The following is a 21,843-nucleotide window of genomic DNA, read 5'->3' as shown; positions in this document are numbered from 1 at the left end:
TTAAAAAAAATGGTATTGGTAATTATTTGGATTGTGCCCAACATATGCAGAGTTTTATGAATGAAACAAATGGAACAAAGACGGAGAATATTCTTACTCTAATTGCATTATTGCTCAAGTCATTTTTGAACATTTTTCACAAATGGGGCGAGTCCAATTTCGTTGAATCAACCTTTTCGAGCTATCATGACGGGATGTCTACACAAAAAAAAAAAAAATCATATTTTTTTTCAACTGATATTGTGGACATTAATGCTATTAGGATAAAAAAAATGAAAGTTGGTTGCAAAATATCGTTCTTCCTTTTCATTAGTAGATTTAATTAGACCGTTTTGACATTCGGACATGCTGACACCGTAAAGGTTTTGTGGGAATATATAAGAAGCATATAATTACCGGCATTTACTGTCACTCAGTCACAGACCTTCTGTGTGTTTTTTCTATCCACCAAACCTGCAGTAAATCTGTAATATAAGCATATTTTTGATGCACTGATGCACAAAGCACCCAGCTCGAAAATTGTAGAATTCCACATTTATTTAATTATTATTTTAAATTATATCTATCTCCTCATTTGCTTATCTTTATAACTCAAGTTGTCTGTTTCTTGTTTCTGGTTGTTGTTTTTTTTTTTTTGTTTTTTGTTTTGTTTTTTGAGAGCAGCCTGCCCACTTGGTCCCTTCATTAGCGCCACTTTTCTAGTGTTTATACAACAATGAGGAACAGAAATTATTTGTAATCCATCCCATTTTATTCATGCATGTTTTAAAAATCCACATTTACTCTGACTCCTTCTTCAGCCACTTCACCTTAAGGTCACTGCAGATTCAAGAGTTTGTGTATTTTCTGTCGCCTCTGGTTTGCATCAGTTTCATTATATCTTCAATCATTACCTGAACAGACGCAATCATGTCAGAGCCTGTCTCTCCTAAGGAAGACGTCTCATCTTTTCTTTGCTTAAGGCTTTTTTTTGGGGCCTTGTCATTCTTGCAGTGCTGTATCAAGTCAAGCAAAAAAAAAAAAAACTAAAATGCTTTATTTAACATCCATAAATCCGGGAGTAGTAAGTCGTGATGCAGCCTATGTATGTGAGGATCGCTTTGAGCTTCCTTGATTGCAAACGCCATCTTATCATTACAACTTCATTTATTTCCTCAGGCCTCTCTTGGTCCTCTTGGATCTGTGGAAAGCACAGAAAAAGTGTTAGCAAACAAGCCTCTGTTGCTGGCGTTCTCATCATCCTGCTGTTCCAAAAATAACACGTCAGTTAGCAGTACGCTGTGTGAAACATTCTGTGCCGGAGGTGTGGACGCTTGACAGTCGCACCACACCCAACCATGCAGCCAGCTCGTCCAGTTACTGCAATAGGAGCAGGAATGCTTTCAATCGCCGCTTCCCATTACTCCCTTTTTAGTCATTTTGCAGCATCATCAAAGCGGGGAGTTTATTCAGACAAGACATGCACAATTCAGTGGAATTAATGTGAGATGTTATGATCAAAAGGACACTTGATCACTACTTGCTGTTCCGTTTCATGAATATTCAAAAATATCTTTTGAAAAAAGATCATTGGTGAGGAAACATTGAGATGCAGGCTGCAGGCAGTTGCTTGTATGAAATGAAATTTGGAGTGTTTGTACGTTTTCTGGTGGTCACTGACACGGTTCCTCAGTACGTTGATCTGTAATGAAGAAAGTGAGACTTGCAAGTTATAAACTCACGTCAGGTACAATCTGCATTGGAGACTGTCGTTAACGGTGAATAGCAAAAATCGACACACCCCTGTTTTTTCCTGATGTAAAAAAAAAAAATAAAAAAAGTGTGACCGAAGAGAAATCATTTAAAAATGTTTTCCGCCATTCTTATACAATGCAATTCAATTTTACAAAATCTTTTCGAGAGTGGATGTGAAAGCAAATGATTGCGAATTTTTACAAACAATTTTTAGACGTACTAGCAGGCTTGTCCTGACTTTTTTTTTTTTTCTCTCTATCAGAGTTAATGAAAACTGTAAAAACACAATGTTTGTAACTGCATTTGTACTGTACAGTATTTAAGTCCCAAAAAATGTTCCTGATGACTTTTTATTTTTACTCCCTACATTTGAAAATCGAAATCTGTTCTTTCTACCCCGTACTTTGTCACAACAAAAGCTACCTTTTAGCACCCACCAAAGCTTCTGATGCTAATTGTTCTATCAAGTTTGAAGAAATACACACAGAAAATGTTCTATTAGCTCATTGAGCATTTTATTCACACGGTTCATAACTTTAGAAAAACAGTCGGGACACATTGTTTTGATTGCAAGTCACGCTAAACTAGCTAGCGCTTAGGCAACATTTAATGTACCATGACATGTTAATAATTTTTAAAAAGGCTGTTTTGTGAAGTTATCAAACCAAGTATTGCTAAAAATTAATTTGTATTATTTTCTTAAATCCGAAAATACATTTACAAGAGTACATTTTTGCTTTTACTGAAGTGTTGGATTTAAATCAGTACTTCGGTTCTTTTTTACGCAAGTATATTTCTATTTATTTCGTTACAGAGTTTGAGTACTTTTGCCACTCCTGTATGGTTCTCGTTCGATTGGGCGAGTGCCTAACTCGGATGGTTAACTTGGTCACACACGCACAAAAAAAATAAATAAATAAATAAAACACACCCACCTCATATTTTCTGCTGGTGATCTGGTATTGCAACTCAAACTTCTCGGCTTCCAGCTGTTTCATCCACTCCCACAGCTCCTTAGCTTTAGCTCTGCGAGTCAGCAAACAAAAAGGTGGTTAAGTTCGTTTTAAAGAAGAGTCAACACGCAAATAGCACAATCCAATTTTTTATTTTCCACCCACTTGAGTTGCTCCTGGTTCAAGGTGTCAATATCCAGAGACTTGCGTCTTTCATTCAGGATCTTCTTTTTCTTCTCTCTCTCCGTCTGCTTCTTGCCACTGCGCTTCTCCGTCTGCGGGGAAAAGAGGTCCATTTTATTTCTATGGCCCCAATTCACGGTCAAAGTTATAGGGGAGGCTGATTTGCCATCAGTTTTTACACAAGGGCCACCACTTAATCACCAGTTTCTGCATGTAGCCTCCAAAGTGCAGACTGGTCAGAGTTTTCTTCTTCTTGGCGTCCTCCTCGGCTCTTTTCTTGGCCTCCTCTTCTTCTTTGCGAGTGCGCTCGTCCTAAACGGACTCAGACGGACGGATGAGTCAGTCAATCGGCATCATTTAAGTACTTCTCAGATACGCTTCTGAAATCTTCTCATATACACAACCCAAAAAACCTCACACACACACACGCCACTGAAACACTTTCACACACACTACAGAAAAGCTTTCTTACTTGTGACTGAAACATTTTAGCATTTTTTTTTTTTGCAACTGAAACAATCTCAGACATGGCTGAAATGCTCTCACACGCACTACAGTAATCCTGAATTCTCGTCCTGACGTGCTCTCACACTATAGTTTCTTCTACCTCCAAACGTTTTTGTCGCTCCTTCTCTCGCTCGTTGCGGATTCTTTGCTGCTCCGCTCGCTCAGAGCGGCGCCTCTCCTGCACAAAAAGAATCCTCAATTGAGGCGCATCTGTGCACGTGTGTATTTGCGTGTTTAGAGCACTCACTATCCTCTCCTTAAGATGAACGATCTCATCTTCTTCTTTCTTCCTGCTCTCAAAATGAACCTCAATCAGAGTTTGAAGCTCCATCAGGTCCTTCTCCATCCGCTTGCGGTGGATGTCCTTTAAAAGGTAGCACAATATGGCACCACCTCGGTTTTATTAGTCTTGTATTATGGGAGCAACGCGTGCAAAAGATCCATTTTTGTAAAGAGTTACAGTATGTAAATGTAAAGGTTGTTTTCACTTTCACAAGCCTAATATTACTGACAGAATCGATTTGTGCAACTCTAATCAGTGCAGAAAGTTGAATAAAGGAAAGTGAATGTGAAAAAAAAAGCAATCTGTTGATTAATGTTTTTGTACCAGTAAGTGTAGCACTACATCATGCTAGATCAGGGGTGGGCAAGCTACGGCCCGTGGCCCACATGCGGCCCGTTAAACGTTTTAATCAGGCCTGCCAAACTTTAAAAAAAATTACATGAATAAACCATGTTAATGTTTTATTTTACAAATACTGTGTTTTTTCCAAAGACATATAAATTGTAGTAATGCTTTTGGTCACTTGCATTTAAAATATTTATTTTTTTTTTCTCCGATAAGATGAGGTTACCAAAACACTCCATCCATCTCCTCCTAGTCCGGCCACTCTGTCAAATTTTAGAACCCATTGTGCCCCGCCAATTAAAAAGTTTGCACACCCCTGTGCTAGTTGGAGAGCTGTTTTTAAAATGTCTTATTTAACGACATGATGCATTTCTACATCACTAATAATAATCATAATAATTGGAATAATAATCGTAATCGTAGCTTGGTGGTGTACCTACAAATAAACTGTATGGGTGTACTTAAAATTCATGATGAAGGCCGTCAGCGGGAATATATGCACTGCCTATCTCATAACTCACGTCAAAATCAACCTTCTCGCCATCGGGAATCTTGGGCGGGATCAGGTTGGGCATCATGAACGGCCTACAGAGTAAGACGAAGAAGAAAGTTGTCATTTCTTCTACAATACAGAACCGTACGATACATTTCCCGGCGCTTACTTGAACTTTGGTTTGCTTTCTTCTTTGTTGAGAAGCAACAGCATGTAACAAGAGGAGAGAGCGAGTCAAGACAGCGCACGCTTATTTGCTTTCGAGCAAACAAGTCGGGACAATGAAGTATGTGAGAGCTGGCCAAATGTGTTTCCCCAGGAAGTTCATCAAAGAGACAATTATGAACTCATTGTTGCCTTCACTTTTACCTTCTCCTTCGTCTGCATCCGGATCGCCATCTGTAACGGCACAATGGGAATCAAACTGAAATGGCCGCGTCAATGCAAATGAAGAGAAGAGCACTCTATCAATTTGCTTGTCTTTGTTGACTTTGTTTTCATTTGGCCAGCACACTTACAAGAAGTGATTAAACATTTGAGTTGCAACACTTTCCACTCTTCTCGGAAGGCTTTCGCCGAGGGGTCAAGTGACTGTTTATGCATTTTACCCGCATGAATGTTTGTGAGGTCGCAATACCCAAAAATGAGTCTTTCCTTTAGATAGTCAGCTGGTGTGGCTGCTATAGAGTGCCTCGTTGTTAGCCACGAGTGCACGCACGTCATGCAGGAAAAAAATAAATCTGAATAAGTCGAACTTGACAGCCAGAGTGAGGACCGGTGCTTCAGGCTGGTGTGGCCTTTTTAGAGCGCCTCGTTGTCATGTTGTGGATTTTTTTTTTTTTTTATATTACTGTGGTCCCAGGTGTTGTTGAGATGTCCCTCACTGACATGATATAAGGTCAGCAGATGATTAATAGTCATAAGTTGAGCCTCAGAGTTGGAAAGTGTCGTGTGTGTGTGCGCGTGTGTGGTGACAAGGCGTAGACAAACACACGCTGCTCGTCAAGTGGCTGACAAACTGCAGCACATACCAAAGTGACATCTCACTCAGATAACTCGTGACTTTCTCAGCAGGCTCTGGTCCACAAAAACACATGATGCACTTGTCTAATTACTTTGTTTTATGTGTCCGCATTCATCCTGAGCCTGATGATTCTCCCATCATACCTTCTTCTTCACCGGCCGCCTCTTCCTCCTCCTCCTCTTGCTCTTCTTCAGCGGGTTCGTCTGCTAGCAGCACAAAATATGTCACATATGAGTGAGGATATTGGCAGTCAGGGAGTTGTTAGAATAGAAGCTGAAGATGATCTATATCTTTGCTGCTGTAACACCTCAAATTTCCCCATTGTGGGACTAATAAAGGACATCTTATCTTATAACTTCAGCTGGAAATCTGCACGAGCCAATGAGAGAGAATGGAAAGGCTTCAAATAAAATGGAAAAGCTTTGAAATAAGGGTTATATGATCAGCAGTTTTGGACCAGACTATATTTTCTTGTCTTGAGGCAAAGCATAATTTAATTTTTTTTATTTTATTTTTTTTCTCTCCAGATTCCAGATACTTATATTTATTTATTTATTTTTATTTACTTCAACACAAGCGCACAACGCGTTTAGCGTTAGCAGTAGCTAACCCGAAGCTTGTTGCTAGCTAGCTAGTGCAGCGGATGAAGCAGAACTATGTTTGGTTTGTGACGTGAGCGACGTAACACAGAGAAGCTATTTGCTGGGTGTTTGATTCTCACTTTTTGCAATTCACAAAATGCTAATTTGACCTCGCAAAGTGCGATACAAAACCGCTTAATTATAGCCTAGCATAAATCAGTCTTGTTAGCGAGCTCTTTCTGTATGAAGTGGTCTGTACTAAAAGTGTGAAAATGTTGATCTTTTTTCCTCCATACAGCCTAAAAAAGAAGAAAAAAGTTCAGCCCAACGCAAGGTCAATGGAAACTGCTAATGAGATAGCCTCTGGAATTTAAATCACATAACAGTAAAAACGAGTGAAGTGTGTGCATGTGTGCGTCAAAATTTGTTTTTGTTCAGCCATTTCCAATCATCAAATATATTTGCAGCACAATATGTGTTTGAGCATAAATCACACACCGTACCTTCCTCCTCCACCTCCTCCTCTTCTGCCTGACCTTCCTCTACCTCCGCTTCCTCCTCTGCGGAAATAAGAAGTTGATGTGAGTCCTCCAAAATGTGTCATCTGCAATTTTGGCATCTTGATGGAAGTTTGAGTGAGTTTGATGTGAAACTTTTTGGAGAACTCCATCCATTCCTTTTCCATAGCGCTCCCAGATGACATCCGGAGAGACTCGGTTGGACCTTGAACTGGCCGCCAGCCAATTGCAGGACACGCATAGACAAACTATCGTTCACTATCACACCTAAGGACAATTTTAGAGCTCACATGCATGTTTCTGGAATATTATTTGCCCAGTAAACATTTTGCTCACAATTGAAATTAGACGTTCAGCTGTGAGATTTTCACAAATAAAAATTTCCGTTTGTGTCCTAATTTCATAAATCGGGATAGAAATGATCCGTGACACTGATCACTGTCATCCGTGTCCTTTGATTCGAGACAAGCTTGTGCATACCGGTGTCCGGTAGTGTCATGTTACCTTTTAGGCCGTCATGTTTTGAAGGGAGCATTTGTTTAAACTGCACATCTTTTGTTTTGCCAGCACGTCACATCTTCATGAGCGCCGATGACTTTTCTTACCTTCCACCTCCCTGTGAAAATCAAACACATTCATCATAGTTATGACCCGCATGCAAATCCGCATTGTGTGCTCTGAAGTTGATGAATAAACTGCACTTACTCTTCATACTCCTCCACCACCTCCTCATTATCCGACATGACCAGCGGTGACCTTGAACACACAAACACACACTCTGTTTATCCAGAAATCCTTCATTTAGCGACAATTAAAAGTGCAACCTCAGCATCATTTCCGGTGAGCTATGGGTCATGTAATTTGATTTTCCCTTCATGCAAGTGTAAAGCAAACCTGTGAAGCAGTGATGCAGCAGATCCTGTGAGGGGAAGCTCAGAATGAGCGTGAAAAGAATCAACGTGGAAGGCGAAAAGGCAGCACTGGCTTTTTGTTGGGTTATTAATAACTTTGAAGAGAGCTGCCATTTTCCGTTATCAGCATAACCAAATAAGGCAGAGTGTAAATGCAAACACACAAGCACGTGTATACTCCCTTCTATGGAAACCATCTGCTGACAATACGCAGACACGGAAGGCTAATCTGCGAAGATAAGAGGATGGTTATGTCTAAAGTTAGACTGTTTAATTATAAAGGATATTAAGGGTTGTGAGGCATTTGTTGTCGTGTGTTTTATTCCAAGCGCAGGTACGTGTTTCCCATAAAATGAAAAAAAATAATATATATATATATATATATATGTTGTTTAAAAAAAGTGTTTAAGTGTGATAAAAGGTTCACTTAAACTTTGTCAAATTCGACGATACCGTGAAATATAATTATTTTCTTTTTCTTATTTTTTTTATCATTTCCTTTGCTTTTCACTGAGTTCAATGTTCCCGAATTTATTCCCCTTCTGAATTATTTTATCTATGAGTCACATGGTCCACAGGAAGTTGCGAAAGTAAGTTGACTCATTTATGTGTCTGCATATTTGATATAGATATATTTCAAATACGACTAAAGGGGAGTGGATTTTATGACACAATCTTGTTATCGACATTTTGGGTTTTTTAATAAATGTGCTTAAGGTCGTCTTGCGATTAGCAAAAATATAATGTGGATTTATTTCTCTATATTATTGCTGATTTTGCGCTAAAAAGTCACTTGGTTCAGTCCCGTCACTCAAATAAATTTTAGTACATTAAAAGAAAAAACAACAGATGAAGTTGGCAAAAGTTTTATTTCACAAACTGGGATTTTCTCAATCAATAACAAAGTATTTCACTTTTAGATTGGCAAATGAGCTTCTTCACACCTTCACCTGTTCAAAGTGCTTGAATATTGACAAATTGCATTTGTACTTTTAACATTAAACAACAAATCATTCTAACTGTGCAAGAAGCACCTTTCCAGTCTTGCAAAACGACTTGTTTTATTTTTTTTTCTCCAGGAAGACAACCAGGAGGAAGAAAACAGACATTTAAAGCAAGACAAATACAAAAGAATTCAATTTTTCCATATTAACAAAGATTACAAACGTTCTCTGTGCTTTAATATGAGAAAATAATTGTAGAGTCTGTCCTGTTTGAGGTTTGTTTTCATGGCTTCTCAAACAAACTCCTTGCTGGTCATATCCACATGTTTGAAGTCCTGCAACACAACATTGGAAGATTGTTGCATAGAATATGTACATGATCATATGTAAAAGAAATGGATTGAAAAGTGAGGAGTGGTCGAAAACACCCATTTAAGATGACGTAAATCTTAGAAGAACAGTCAGAATCAACTATTCAAATTGCGCCTCAGTAAACGGGCTCCCTCTAGTGGTGAGTTTAATAATAAGTTTAGTTATGTTTATTTATTTTGTATACATACATTTGTGTCTAATCTTAAACAATTGTTCAGCTTTGATTTTGATTAATTTTTAAATTTGTTATTTTAATCGTGAAATAGTTTTAAAAATACTATATTCAAGTATATATATTTAGTATGTATAATGTTATAGTGGCTTAGAATATTAAATACATTTTTCTGGGACTAAAACCTGCCTTGTGTTTGATGATGCATAGTGAAAAAAAAAAAAAGAGTAGCACTGCTCCCTAGCTGTCACACAGTAACGTGCGTCAGGTGTTCTCTTGTGCAGTCATCATGTTGTAATGTCGGATCTCACCTTGTGACTGGAAATGGTTCCTTTTTGGTTGGTCTTGTCAAGCCAGCGGTTGATCCGATCCGACACTCCAGATGTGGAGCCTCGAAATTCCTGCGGACATCCCAGGATTGAGGTGCTTGAAAGCAGAGCGTATGTGAAATCTGTGGGCTGAGTCCTTACATGTTTGGAAGCACTTATTGGGCTCGCTGCTTGCGGCTCCTTCTCAAAGAGGCCCCTCTTCCTGGACACTTCATCCAGCAGGTACAAGGTACGCTGGCTCACGTCAGAAGATCGACCCGTTTCGGATTTCTGCGCAAATATCAAATGAAACACAACTGATCCGCACTTGATCATTCTGAAGCTCCGACAAGACCGACCTGAGCGGCTTGGGCCAATCTCTCCATTTTCTCCTTGATGGACCGAGAGGAGACTCGTTGCACTGAACTACACAACAAGTTAAATTCTGGTGAGTCAAGCGGGGAATTTAACGATCTTCAAAAATGTACAAATGAAAAATAACACTCACTTCCTCTGGAAAGATGATGTTTTGTCCTCGTTGAGGGCTTCATTCTGGTCCAAACCAAAGGACAGTTAACATAATTAACACGCCACTAAATATGTGACAAAATTGTGACAAAGATGTAGAAACTGCAAGAAGGCCATTCGTCTTGCAATCTGTGTTGTAGTTCATCCTAAAGGTGTTTGATGAGCTTGTTGTTAAATTGTTGAGTTTTAGTTGGGCACTGAAGGAGATTATAATGAATATGCTATTAAAGGTGACATGCGGGGTACCTCAAGGATCTTAAATAGGCCCATAGTCCCTGCTGTGCTGGCAAAAACCAAGAACAGCTTTGAAAAGAAAGTATAGGCTTGATAAGCTGCTGCATCACTAAATTTCTTGAGTTGGCTTTTTTCCCCCCTGATAATTTTGTATTGATTCTTCATCTTTTTTTGACTGAAGTTGATCGACTCACCCATTAATCAATTATGAGGCAACAATGGCCTTTCTAAAACTGTAATTGTACTTTTGTCCTGATTTTCTTAGCAAGATAAAGAATGGATATTTGTGACTGTCATGATGAAATCTGACTGAATCAAGTATGTCCCAACACCTTTGTCCTCACTGTGTACTTTCAAGTTGGAGTGCACTGACTTACAGTGTTGGATTCAAACTTTTTTGAGGCCACCTTGACGCTTGCACTGAAACAAAGAAATGATAATAGTAAACAATCAAAATGCGACTTTTCACACAAGCCCAAAATGTGATCATAAAATAGCTTCGGACCTCCTTTGCAATGTTGAAGTCTCCTCTTTCTTCCTGATCATCTGTAGACCAAACATACGGTGCGTGTCGAATTTGCATGTGTGTAATTGAGTCATGTCGCACGTTATTCAAATCGGGATTTTGGATTTACCCTAAAAGAAATGGTCCTGGAGCTTTTTCTGGTGAAGTTAGGTCTGCTCGTGTCCTCTGAGTTATTTCTGGTGGGAGAGCTCATCTCACTGGTCTGAGAAAATGTACAACGAAAGAATTTCAGAGCAGATTGATCACAGTCATTCTCACCCACTGTGCGATATTGTTAGAGAAATCATCTAACTTCACGTAATTGATGTAAAAATTATAATTTTATAACTGTGATGTAATGCATCGGTTCTTCTATCCATGCCAGCGACTCGGGCTAAACAATTCATCAAATTCAAACCGCACTGAATCTTCAAATGGCTAGATTTCATTTTTTTGGGGGAAAAAACCCCACTTGTTTATAGTAATTGGGATGAATTTATTGCTTGTGTTTGTTTAAATAAATGAATAAGTTGAAAAAAATAACCAGCAACATTATATTGAGAGTCTTCGCAATGCTCTTCCACTAGATGGCAGAGCTGTTGGAGAACAACATTATTTCATCCATCCTGTATCCACTCTCTGCGACATTTGTTTGAACGTTTCTTCAGTAAAATGCAGTGATGGACATTCACGGCCTTCTCTGCGGCCTAACATAATCAAAAATCATAAATAATTCTTCACATCCATGTCATATTATGTACAAGTGTTGTATTTTTAGGAGAGAGATTTTATCCAATCAGCATTGAGCTAGCTTGTGTTGCCAGGCACATTTCAGAGTACGTTCCGAGTCCGTGCCGTGTGAGTGAACGGTTGTTGAAAGACAGTTGCGATATCCAATCAGAGCACGAGTTAGTAAAAGTGTGCCTTCTCGCTGGCATCACGTTGAAGGCGCGAACGCGTTCTGTGATTCGATAATCGCTTGTGAGCGGGCAGCGCTATGCGTATTCAAATCCACACCACACACACCCGGTGACCGTTCGAATATCTAAAATGTGTTCTTGCTTTTTTTTTATGCCACAATGGCCGAAGGAGGGATTTGACTGCAGATATACTTCCAAAGCCATTTGAAAGACGGACTTGTCAAGAGAAGCTAGCTCTCGTGAGACGACATCCAACACCCAGTTGTGCGTAAGTGTGTGTCCGTATATTATTTCTCCAGCCATGGTGTCATAAACAATGATATTATGAGGGGTATTTATTACAGTTGGACTAAGTAGGACTTCACTGACCGCCACTGGTAAAATGAGTGCCTTAGCTTGGAAAGGTATGGAAAATGCACAAGAGCAGTGCAATTTCAAACCAGGCAAATCTGCTATGATGACTCGTGACACTAGAGGGCGGTGTTGCTGTTTTTTCCTACTCTTGTGTATGCGATTTGAGTGTGTACTACCTCTGGTGCGTGTCCATTGGGAATGGGGCTCCTTAGTCCTCGAGGGGAGGGGCTACTGCAAGGTGATTGCCACTGTTCTTGAGGTGACCTGGGGGTCATGGGTGAGAGGGGGCTCACGGGAGTTGTTCGCCCGCTAGTAGAGGGGCTCTTATTGAGAGCGATCGAGACAGAACTACAACAACAGAAACACAAGAAAATGTGATGGAGCAACAGCTTCTATCTCAACGCTGTGCTTTCTCAAAATAGATGCACAACTTTAAATGATGTTCAAATATCATTTCATGTTCAAGGAGCGGAATAGCAACATTCCATTTTTTCAACCTGCTGATGGCACTCTGATAAGTGCAAGCTCAGTGGTCACTTCCTGTTTGATACTCTTGGAAGTGATGGTGGTCACTTGATATCAAAGTCAAACATAAACAAAATTAAGACCATGTTTAAAAGTCGTCGATTTGTGACTCAAATGCCTTTTGTGAATTTTGCTGTTCAGCTTCTTGTTAGGGAATCAGATTTTCTTTGAATCTGTATTGAAACAACAAATGCTGAATAGTGCTTGCTAACCTGACAAACGTGTGCCTTGGGTTGGACGGTTGCCTGGAAACGGGGGATTTCTCCGATGGTTCTCCGTTTTCTCGCTAATAAAGACACAAACAGTAGACAGCATTAACACGAGTGTGACACTTTAGTGCGAAGACACCTGATACACACCTCGCATTACGTAACATTGTCGGGGCAAGGCCTCGCTCAATAAGTCGTATGTTGTAAAAAGTTCCTTCTATAAATCTAGACGGTCACTTGATTCACCAAACGCTGATAGACGAGGATGATACAGCTTATATAACAGGTTGTGTACGTATCATTAATTAAAGATGGCATATTACATGTGCAAGGATTGTTTTTGATGGTTGAAATACAATGAACAAAAACAATTCTTAATGCTTTTAATGAGAGGTGAGTTAGGCCTTGGAAATAATCCAGCATTCAAATTTCCAAATGCCTTGTGGGCTCCCTTGCTTTAGTTGTTGTTCCAAAATGTGGAAGATGATTAACATGTCTCTGTGTGGGGCGACAGCTGACTACCGGCGCTATGTGGCATTGCTCCAACTCGGCCTCCTTGGTGATTGTTTCTGCACTAATGGAATGAACTACCTGCCTTGTTTTCTATTTTCTTATTCAACAAGTATTTGTAGGAAACAAACTCACCTATTTGCAGTTTTGTGCTTTCCCACTTAAATTGTCTCAGGATTAAATCTCTGCATAACAGGATAGTACAGTGGTGCCTTATGAGTTTTTAAAAATGGGCCAAATTCTTGCTTTGACTTGTGCGCGGAAACTTGAGATACGAGTGCTTTATGGTGACAGCTGACTCAACTCACTTCACAACAATCGGCGGTTTGGCAGATATGATAAGTAAATATTATTCAAAACAGGCTTCAAGCTGTTTCTTACCACTCTTAACTGTATTTTGATGTCAAACTCAACATAAAAACAAGATAATTCATGAAAACAATTACATGGCCTCCGCTAGCTTAATTCTAACATACAAGGGGAAACTCCGTACTCGTATGGACTAATAATTAGCATCTACATATGCGAAGGTGTTGTTACGAATCAAGCAGCGAATAACAGAACACAAACGGTGCTGCAACAGGTGGAGTCTATATAAAAGTACTCACAGGCATTTATTCTTTATCCTCTGCGGCAAATTTTACTGCTGCATTGAGAAACCGAGAGAGGAGCTGAGCCTCTAGTACATTTTATCCAATGTCCTATACTGCCACCAAGTGGCCAAGGTGTGCATACGAGAATGAGTAACACAATTTAAGGAGAAATTAAAACACAAATTGTTTGTACAATATTTTTGTCTTAACCTATGCTCTTCTAACTCAAAACATTAAATCAAGGTTGGGCAACTAAAAAGCCATGTTGAAATAAATTTGAATTCCACGAGAACCGTCCTTGAATCGTATCACAGCCCATGTATCGAATCATCTTTTATTGGAGATACACACTTAATGTCGAGGTATAGTAAATATAAAACGTATTAAAAAAAAAACTCTTACATGTCTGTTTGCGTGCATGTTGATGTTCTTGGGAGGGCAAGGGGTCACGTTTTGCGGCTTGTGTGATTTGTCCTTCTCCACCGTTAGCTCTTCCTTGGATCTTCCTCCTTCTCCTCTTCCTCCTCCTTCTTCTCCTCCAGACTCCTCCTCATGCTCCCTGACCACTTTCTGGCGCCTCAGTGACTCCATGTGCCTCACCTTCCGCTTCTCATCCCGGACGCGCAATATCTCCATAAAGTCCAGCTGCATCTGCTCTGTACTAGAAATAAACGTCACAAATATTTTGTCTCGTTTCGAGATACCACTGATTTGGTGTCAGTTTAGAGGGTATAGAGATGACGCGTTCCCGTGGGGCAAAGGTGTCAATTGCCCTCTTCTCTATTGTCTCTGGAAAGCCAAACACTATTGTGGCCTACGATCAAAGTAGAGAAACTCTCACCATGGCACCTCGGATGCCAGATGGAGGGAAAACTAGAAGATGCTCAAGTGGAGCAAATACCCGTTAAAAAAAAAATAATAATAAAATAAATTATTATTCAAACTAAACCTGTTAGAGCCCGGAGTGATTTCAGTTGGGGGGTCGAACACCTGGTTGCTCGTGGGCGTGGCACTGAAATCGCCCTCGGTGTCACAGGCGCTGCTTGAGCTCTTCACCCTCCTCCTCCTCTCCCTCTCCACCTCCTCCTCATCCTCCATTGTCCGTTGGCGCGCCAAGCTGAGGGCACAGTGCACACGGAAAGTCATAAAACGTATCAAACACAACCTAACAGCATCTACTATAAGGCAATAAACGCATAATATTCGTTGAGGTTGAGATTACGGTTTCAAGAACTGTTAGTCCAAACCTGCTTTACTTGTGCCTCAAGGGATGAGCTGCTTTTTATCAAATGTTAGCTTTAGAAAGCCTGCGGTCCATTACAAGAGTCACTCATTATTGTTATTAAGACCCACAAAAAAATAAAACAAACTGCTTGGAACAGGCTGATGAATTGTAACTTTTTTGTTTTTATTTGTTTAGTTAGTTAATATGATGATGCGCCTGTGACAAGTTACCACAAGCCAGAAAAAATGAGCCACCATCACAAAGTCCTTTCCTTGTGACTCTTTCCAAATTTCAGCCAGCTCAGTCCAGTCAACTGCAACAGCTAATATTTTTGTTAAACAATGCAAGCTGATCACATCATTTGACATCCAATAAATTATTATTTATCTATTTTTTTTGGTCAGTCAGTTTGAAAATTCCTGAAAAAGTTCAAAATGTTGGTTAAAAACAATGCATTCACCATGATGTTGCTCTACTAACAAATGTGTTATGTATGATTTTGGTGTCCAAATGGTACCCACAGGCTCACCAGAGATGAGACATTGTGATTTCCTTGGAATATAACATTTATATTAAGTTAAAAAAAATAATGGATCTTTGACGTCTTTAGCCGTCAATGGTAGTAAACGAGTTAAGTGTTGAATGTTGACATTTATCTGTTTCCAGCCTTGTAATTCTGAGAAATAATAATGATTTAGTAGATTCACGTATCCATATGAATCAGTGAAGTACCAAATAACTAAATCTCATTTGATCGCAATAAAAGTGCGTATCAAACCCGTCACAGAAAACAATACCCAAGAAGTCTCTTTCACTTTTGTCACACAAGTTTAGTGAAAGTGAGGCAATAAGTTTGCACCGCTAAAGAAAGTTAGATTCCATATCATGCGTCTTGAAAAAAAATCCTCTCTCTTTAAGAATAGTGAGGCTTACCTGGACAATTTGGACCAGTTTCTCCGACTGACGGACATGCTGGCCGAATAAAGCGTCCCCGTGTACTTGACTCCGACTGAAAGGCAACTAACTGACAGGCACTTGGAGGGCGGTGGCCGGATTGCAGCACTAAACAATCCACCTTTACCCTGTTCGCTGAGGTGTCACATAACCACAATGGCGAGCGACCCACCTGAGGGAGGGTGAGAGAGAGTGAACATAGGGCCCTTTCATTTTCAGCTGACGGAATTAAACAATAACTGAGGAGGAATGATGCAACAGGAAATGGAGGTTATGTACTACTATTAGCGCAATTTTGCATTCAAACTTGTTTCAATTCCGCTTATTCTGTTTGTTGTAGCTGGTAAATTGCAGGGGGCATGCCCAGTAATGTAATATGTGGGAAATATCTAACGCAAGCGACGTGGTTATTTTTTTGAACCATTACACTATACCTGGACGCCGACTAGCTTTCTGTTGACTGCCTAAGAAATGGCGCTACGTAACTTTTCCATTCTCTGTTTAGCCCAGTGCTTCTCAAATAGATGGTGGACCCCTGGGGGGGTGCGGTGCGATGCTGAAGGGGGCGTGTGTGAACCCGGGTAACATGCTTTTTTTTCCCCCCGCCGTACTACAATAAAGTGTAATTGCACATCCACTCCAGTAGTTGACAGTGGCACTCTCATTGCCCATTGTGCAACTCTGCGGTGTAAGTTTGTTTTGCAATGACAATGCTATTATTTATAGTTGCGACGGAGAGTGGGTGGTGGTGTTGGGGGGTGCAAATTGTTTTGTTCTTGCTAGGGCGGTGTAAGCAGTGGTTTAGCCCCTGAGTCATATTTGTATTGAAGAGTATAACTGGGACCATGTCGTGTGTTGATATCCAAATTAAAGCCGTCATATGCTGAAATGCGATGAATCTCGTGATGCCTCCTTGGTGCACAACATGTAAACAGGACAACAATTCTTAAGACAGCTGGGATAGGCTCCATAATGAATGGATGGATGGTCACAACTTAAAACGCAAACGGAACTTTTTTGTGTGACATATTTCTTTTCAATTAATATTTTACATAAAGTCCTACTAAACTGAATACAAGTGATGAAACACCAGGAAGATATTGGTCCCCACGTAAAGCTGTTTTCAAATGGAGACAAAATGCAACCTTGCTGTGTTTCCTGTTGGGTGTGTGTCTAATAATGTTTGCTCTAAGGCTTCGCCCATTCTTGAAGCCATGTCGATTTGGACTCTGACCCGGGATCTGTCCAACTCGTGCACACTAGCTCACCTCGTTCAGCTTTATGTTCCAATATGAAGTGTGTTGTCCTATAATAACAATAATCGGTATGATACTTGCGCTTGCAGTTCTGCATTCACATGTCCACCATATAGAGATGGAAGATGAAGCAAAACCTGAAATCTAAACTAGTAACCAGTGCTCCGTACATGAAAGACATTTAGGGCTCAAAAGGCTTCTTGGTAAAGCTTAATAAATTTGATTAGGGCAAAGGCAGACAGATTCTGAGGTCATGTGGTGGACGTCGGCCCTTTTTGATTCGGAATATGTTAACATCGGGCATCAAACTTAAATCCTTGTATTTTATATTTTAAGCTAAATAGGTTTTGAGGACACTCTTGAACAATTGGGGGGTGAAGGGCGGTCTTCAAGTGCCCCATTTCACGGTGATTTGGCCAGGTCAAGACTCGTGTGCGATGATAGCCGCTTTGTTAGGCCATGGATGAAGTTGGCTGTGACCACTCCCACAGCGGCGCAGCACTTCTTAGTCTACAAAATTAACAAAATCAGGTCTTGCGCGCCTCTGCGCAGTTATGCCAGGTGATGCATCGGATTTACGTCGGTCACAAAAATCAACCTCTCATTGTCATTTGATTATTTTCCAATTTCAGGAATGGAGCACTCCTTCAGTGGCAATTTGCCAAAAGCAAAAGCGCGTTTGTAGGTATTACCAGTCATTTGGAGGATGGAACTGCATTGAAAAAAAAGTTTGTTGATTTGTAATGAGATTCATCATCATCACCAACAGTATTGCAGTGACATAACATTTCCTGGAAACTCACTTTTGAGTTTCCTTAACCATATGGGTAAGACAGGCATGTTGGAACAAATAAGTGCTGTACAAGCGAGCTTGAAATATTTCAATTCAAATAAATGAGCGATTACGTGACAAAACATTAAAATTACCCGTTTGAAAAATGCCAAACCTTGGTGCCTTCGCAACTTGAGATCATCACCATTATAAACCTTTAAAGCATTCTGTATCATCTGAATACTGTAAACTTGCAGCTTTTATTTGACAAAACATCACAAAGAAACCTGATTGATTTTATTTGGATGCAAGTTTTGTTACTGTTTGTTACTACTCCAAAGTGTTTGAATACATATTTAAACGACAATGAAAATAGTCAGAAAGCCCATAGACGCACATAAAAAAATGGTGTGTTGAATGAACTCAATTTTATTACGTCAAGTGGTTGCATGAAATAAAATCTTGGATCCTGTCAATATTTTTGCGGGTCATTAACTGTACATCTACTTTAAAAAATGTCTAGATCCAGAGGATTTTATTTCATGCAACCGTTTGATGAAATAAAACTGTGTTAATTCAACAAAAACTCTTTTTTTTTTTAAAGTGTCGTCATGTCATGAAGTTAGAGCAGTGCAGTTTTGGACATTGTCTTGCTGAAGTGAAGCCTTGTGAGAAAGCTGCCACAGGATGCCGGAGGAGCTCGTTTTGCGGGTTCACTGCGCAGAACCCTTGGCAGCGTCAAACATCTTCTTTCTTCCTTCCATGCCTGACATGGCCTCCACATTTTTCCTCCAGTCACTGTCCTCCATTGGCCTCTTCTGCGGTACAGAAAAAAAAATCATAGATTGGACCGTCAGCACAACGGTCCACAAAGGCTTCTTTTCTGTGTACAATGGTATCATTGTCTTGGATTTGGTTCCGCCCCTTATAGACAGTCCTGTATCCTGACTACACTTTTGTCTCACATGCAGACTTTTCAAGTTATTCAGCACTGATGATCCCATCTACCTGCGTCTTTGCCCAGTCTGCCCCTGTGTCGTACGGTGTCCCACAGGGTTCGATTTTGGGGCCCTTGCTGTTTTCACTGTATTTGCTGCCCCTAGGCTCCAAAAACATGGAATTTTCATGCCATGCGGATGCCTGTTAGATCTTTCTACCGCTGAGCAAAAAAGACGCTTCACACCACTTTTGGCCTGTTTTGAGGAAATCAAAGCCTGGATGACACTGAATTTGTTACATTTCTACAAAAAGAAAACGGAAGTTATGGTGTTCTATCCCAGTTGCCCTTCTACGTTCCCTCCTGTTGACCTGGTCTCTTTGGCGTCTTTTCTGAAGCCAACAGTCTTGAACTTGGGTTTTAAATTGTACGGTGATTTTAAATTGGATAAGCAAATCAGTTCTATTGATTTTAGCCCTTCCTTTCTCAACAACAGTAATCCATGCCTTTGTTACATCTCGGCTAGATTATTGTAATGCATTTCATTTTGGAGTCAGCCAGTCCTCCCTCAAGCGTCTCCAGTTGGTGCAAAATGCTGCTGTTCGCCTTCTAACCTCAGAAGAGGTCGGAAGAGAGATCACCAAACCTCTGGACTCTCTTTACTTGCTCCCAGTGCACTTTGGAGTTCATTTTAAGATCTTTAAATGGCCTCACCACAGCGTCCCCCTTCTCTGAGCACCTGCCCGCTGCCTCAGGTCTCCAGACCAAATGCGACTGGAGGTGCAGAGGACTTAGCAGCGCCTCAGAGGGGGTCGAGCCTTTTCTGATGCCGGTCCTTGCCTCTGGAATGACCTTCCATTGAATGTCAGGCAAGCCTCCTCTCTTTCAACTTTTAAAACTCATTTGAAGATTTTTATTCTTTGGCTTTCGAATGTATTCAATTTGTACGTAAAGTGCTTTTTAACTGCTGCAGCTGTTGTGAACTACGCAACACAAAGTTGTATTGCTGCGGCTCTCATCTGGCATTCATGTGCAGGTATGAGCCTTGTTTTCAAGTGCGCAGTGCACAGACCTTCTCCGTGTCCTCTTTCTTGACAGACTTGAGGTTGGCTCGGAGGTCCATAGACACTTTATGCTTCGAGCCCAGCAGCGACCGCAGGATGGCGTCGGCAGACACGCGAACACGCCGTAGGGTGGGCCTCTTGAATTTTCCTCTCAGGTCCAACACTTTGATGCTCAAGTCTTGAATCTGGACCATCCAGAGTACGAAAGACGTAAATCAGGATTGCAAATGGCCACGCACGTTGCAGGTGATGTACCTCTCGTGTGTTGAGCATCACTTTGGCCTCAATATCATATCGCTCCTCGTCTACCGAGTCAATTTTGGCATGGAGCTCTCTGCATAGCTCCTGCATGAGGAAGACACACACACAAATAAATACTATTTGGGGTGGTTAAAATTTGCCTGTAGGAGAATAACAACAGCACTACTCATTTTTGAATGACTGGCGGCTCGTTTGTGCGCTGCAGGTCCAAGCACCTGTAACTGTGCCACGCTCATGTGGTTTATGTTGAAGGACGGAGATCTTTCTGCCAGGTATCTATGTTTCTCCCGCTCTTTTTCATAGATCTCTTGCTCTAGTTCCTCCTTGGCCTTTGCCACCATCAGACTCTGAAAAAGAAAAAAGGAGAACACCCTAACTCGCAGAGCATGGTATGTGCTGCCCTCTTGTGGTCAAAAAGATGTTTGTAGTCCCTCTAACCTTGAGCATTAGCTTCCGTGAAGCTGAAATCTTTGGTTTTCTCTGGATGGAGAAGATGACATGGTGTCATTGCCGAACTGGTCTTGTTGGTAATGTTGACAATTGCACTTTCTGAATTGGTGTTTCTCGAAGTCAGATCTTACCTCTGGCCTGTAAGATACGACGGACAGGATCAAAAGGAGAAAACATTTATTGATTTTAAGACTGTTGACGGTGTGAAATTATTTGTTGTTTTTCATATCCTGTCCAAATGTTGAGTTAGTCAATTACACTGGACCAGGGACGTGGCCTGCCCGTGTTTAGCGATAATCCGCGTAAAATTGATGCCCGTAATAAAAAAAAATTGTTAAGCCCCAAACGTCTTCAAAAACCACTGATATACATTGTAAATGCATCTTACATGAAAAAGTGAAGAGAGGAGTCACCAGCATTCATCCAAAATTTAAAAAATACTTTTAATTTTTTTTAATCCACCAATATGCAAATCATATGCCCACTGTATACCGTATGACAACATTTCGCAAAGGACTTAAAAAAATAAATGAAAATTGATGCGAAAAATAAAATCATAAAACATTTTTGTGGTAATTTTCCCGATTACTTTCACTTCAAGGAAAATTTATACATTATTAGAATGCAGGTGTATCCCCAGGTAAGGCTGTGTGTTGCGCATTAGGCTGAACATCACCTTACAGAAAGATTGTTCTGTGAAATCTGATCGATAAAATCAGGAATATGATACATTTTCAAAAATGGAAATAATTTGTCATAGAAATCTTGTGGAGTCCTTTCCCACATTTTCTATGCAGAAAAGCCACATTAAATAAATTTTAAAAAAAATCTCATGAGGCGGTTATTAATTATTTTGGGTTTAGCTGTGTAAATGAATGTGCATGCGGCTGAATAATCTATAATAAGAACACATCATCACTCACAAATGCTCAGGCATCCTGGTGATGGAATCCCCCCTGGAGGAGAGACAGAAGCGATTAGACGCTCTGTAAACAATCATTTGGCAGTTGTTGTGTCACATCATCTTTGCATTCATCGCGCTCAAAATGCATCCATCAGCAGGCCAATTACATAAAATGTCACCATAGTGCTCGTTAACATTCTCTGTTCAGTCCAGGATAACAACACTGAACATTTGATTCATATTTTGGATGAATGTAATTGAAAAGATGTTTTATGAAGATTATAATACTTTAAGGGAGGTATAAAAAATAACGT

At 40.3% G+C, this 21,843-nt stretch overlaps 3 protein-coding genes across 3 annotated transcripts; all 3 read right to left on the bottom strand.

Moving 5' to 3' along the window:
* Window positions 1–859: 859 nt before the first annotated feature.
* tnnt2a (troponin T type 2a (cardiac)) lies at window positions 860–5,722 on the bottom strand. Its single transcript, XM_088289885.1, has 11 exons — window positions 5,666–5,722; window positions 4,868–4,897; window positions 4,668–4,689; window positions 4,527–4,590; window positions 3,625–3,741; window positions 3,478–3,555; window positions 3,072–3,182; window positions 2,853–2,962; window positions 2,670–2,760; window positions 1,641–1,681; window positions 860–1,180 (listed from the first exon to the last, which is right to left on the bottom strand). Exons 4-11 carry the CDS (start codon window positions 4,581–4,583, stop codon window positions 1,147–1,149), a joined length of 639 nt encoding a protein of 212 aa, XP_088146011.1. The 5' UTR covers window positions 4,584–4,590; window positions 4,668–4,689; window positions 4,868–4,897; window positions 5,666–5,722; the 3' UTR covers window positions 860–1,146.
* Window positions 5,723–8,382: 2,660 nt separating this feature from the next.
* On the bottom strand, window positions 8,383–16,011 carry lad1 (ladinin). Its single transcript, XM_088289882.1, has 13 exons — window positions 15,865–16,011; window positions 14,656–14,823; window positions 14,109–14,367; window positions 12,607–12,680; window positions 12,046–12,217; window positions 10,726–10,818; window positions 10,596–10,636; window positions 10,468–10,510; window positions 9,837–9,880; window positions 9,688–9,754; window positions 9,491–9,619; window positions 9,332–9,421; window positions 8,383–8,811 (listed from the first exon to the last, which is right to left on the bottom strand). The coding sequence occupies exons 1-13, from the start codon at window positions 15,900–15,902 to the stop codon at window positions 8,770–8,772; spliced, it is 1,260 nt and encodes a 419-aa protein (XP_088146008.1). The 5' UTR covers window positions 15,903–16,011; the 3' UTR covers window positions 8,383–8,769.
* Window positions 16,012–18,195: 2,184 nt separating this feature from the next.
* Window positions 18,196–20,721, bottom strand: tnni1a (troponin I type 1a (skeletal, slow)). The gene is made up of 5 exons (XM_088289837.1): window positions 20,614–20,721; window positions 20,391–20,522; window positions 20,170–20,259; window positions 19,923–20,099; window positions 18,196–18,731 (listed from the first exon to the last, which is right to left on the bottom strand). The coding sequence occupies exons 1-5, from the start codon at window positions 20,620–20,622 to the stop codon at window positions 18,627–18,629; spliced, it is 513 nt and encodes a 170-aa protein (XP_088145963.1). The 5' UTR covers window positions 20,623–20,721; the 3' UTR covers window positions 18,196–18,626.
* Between the last annotated feature and the right edge of the window lie 1,122 nt (window positions 20,722–21,843).

The sequence above is a fragment of the Idiotropiscis lumnitzeri genome, chromosome 3 (assembly GCF_059441095.1).
Source record: "Idiotropiscis lumnitzeri isolate Australia: NSW breed Sydney's pygmy pipehorse chromosome 3, RoL_Ilum_1.0, whole genome shotgun sequence".
Lineage (NCBI taxonomy): Eukaryota > Metazoa > Chordata > Actinopteri > Syngnathiformes > Syngnathidae > Idiotropiscis > Idiotropiscis lumnitzeri.
This window is presented reverse-complemented; position numbering and strand designations above follow the sequence as displayed.

Coding starts and splice junctions, on each gene's coding strand:
- tnni1a (XM_088289837.1), bottom strand. Junction 20,260..20,390: donor TGAGCGTGGCACAGTTACAG/GTGCTTGGACCT, acceptor TTCCTCATGCAG/GAGCTATGCAGAGAGCTCCA. Junction 18,732..19,922: donor AGAAAGAGGACACGGAGAAG/GTCTGTGCACTG, acceptor TCTGTACCGCAG/AAGAGGCCAATGGAGGACAG.
- tnnt2a (XM_088289885.1), bottom strand. CDS start 4,583: ATGATGCCCAACCTGATCCCGCCCAAGATTCCCGATGGCGAGAAGGTT. Junction 1,682..2,669: donor TCACCAGCAGAAAATATGAG/GTGGGTGTGTTT, acceptor TCTTCATTACAG/ATCAACGTACTGAGGAACCG. Junction 1,181..1,640: donor GTCAGTGACCACCAGAAAAC/GTACAAACACTC, acceptor TGCTTTCCACAG/ATCCAAGAGGACCAAGAGAG.
- lad1 (XM_088289882.1), bottom strand. CDS start 15,902: ATGTCCGTCAGTCGGAGAAACTGGTCCAAATTGTCCAG. Junction 12,218..12,606: donor CCAAGGCACACGTTTGTCAG/GTTAGCAAGCAC, acceptor CTGTTGTTGTAG/TTCTGTCTCGATCGCTCTCA. Junction 8,812..9,331: donor GAACCATTTCCAGTCACAAG/GTGAGATCCGAC, acceptor GTTGTGTTGCAG/GACTTCAAACATGTGGATAT.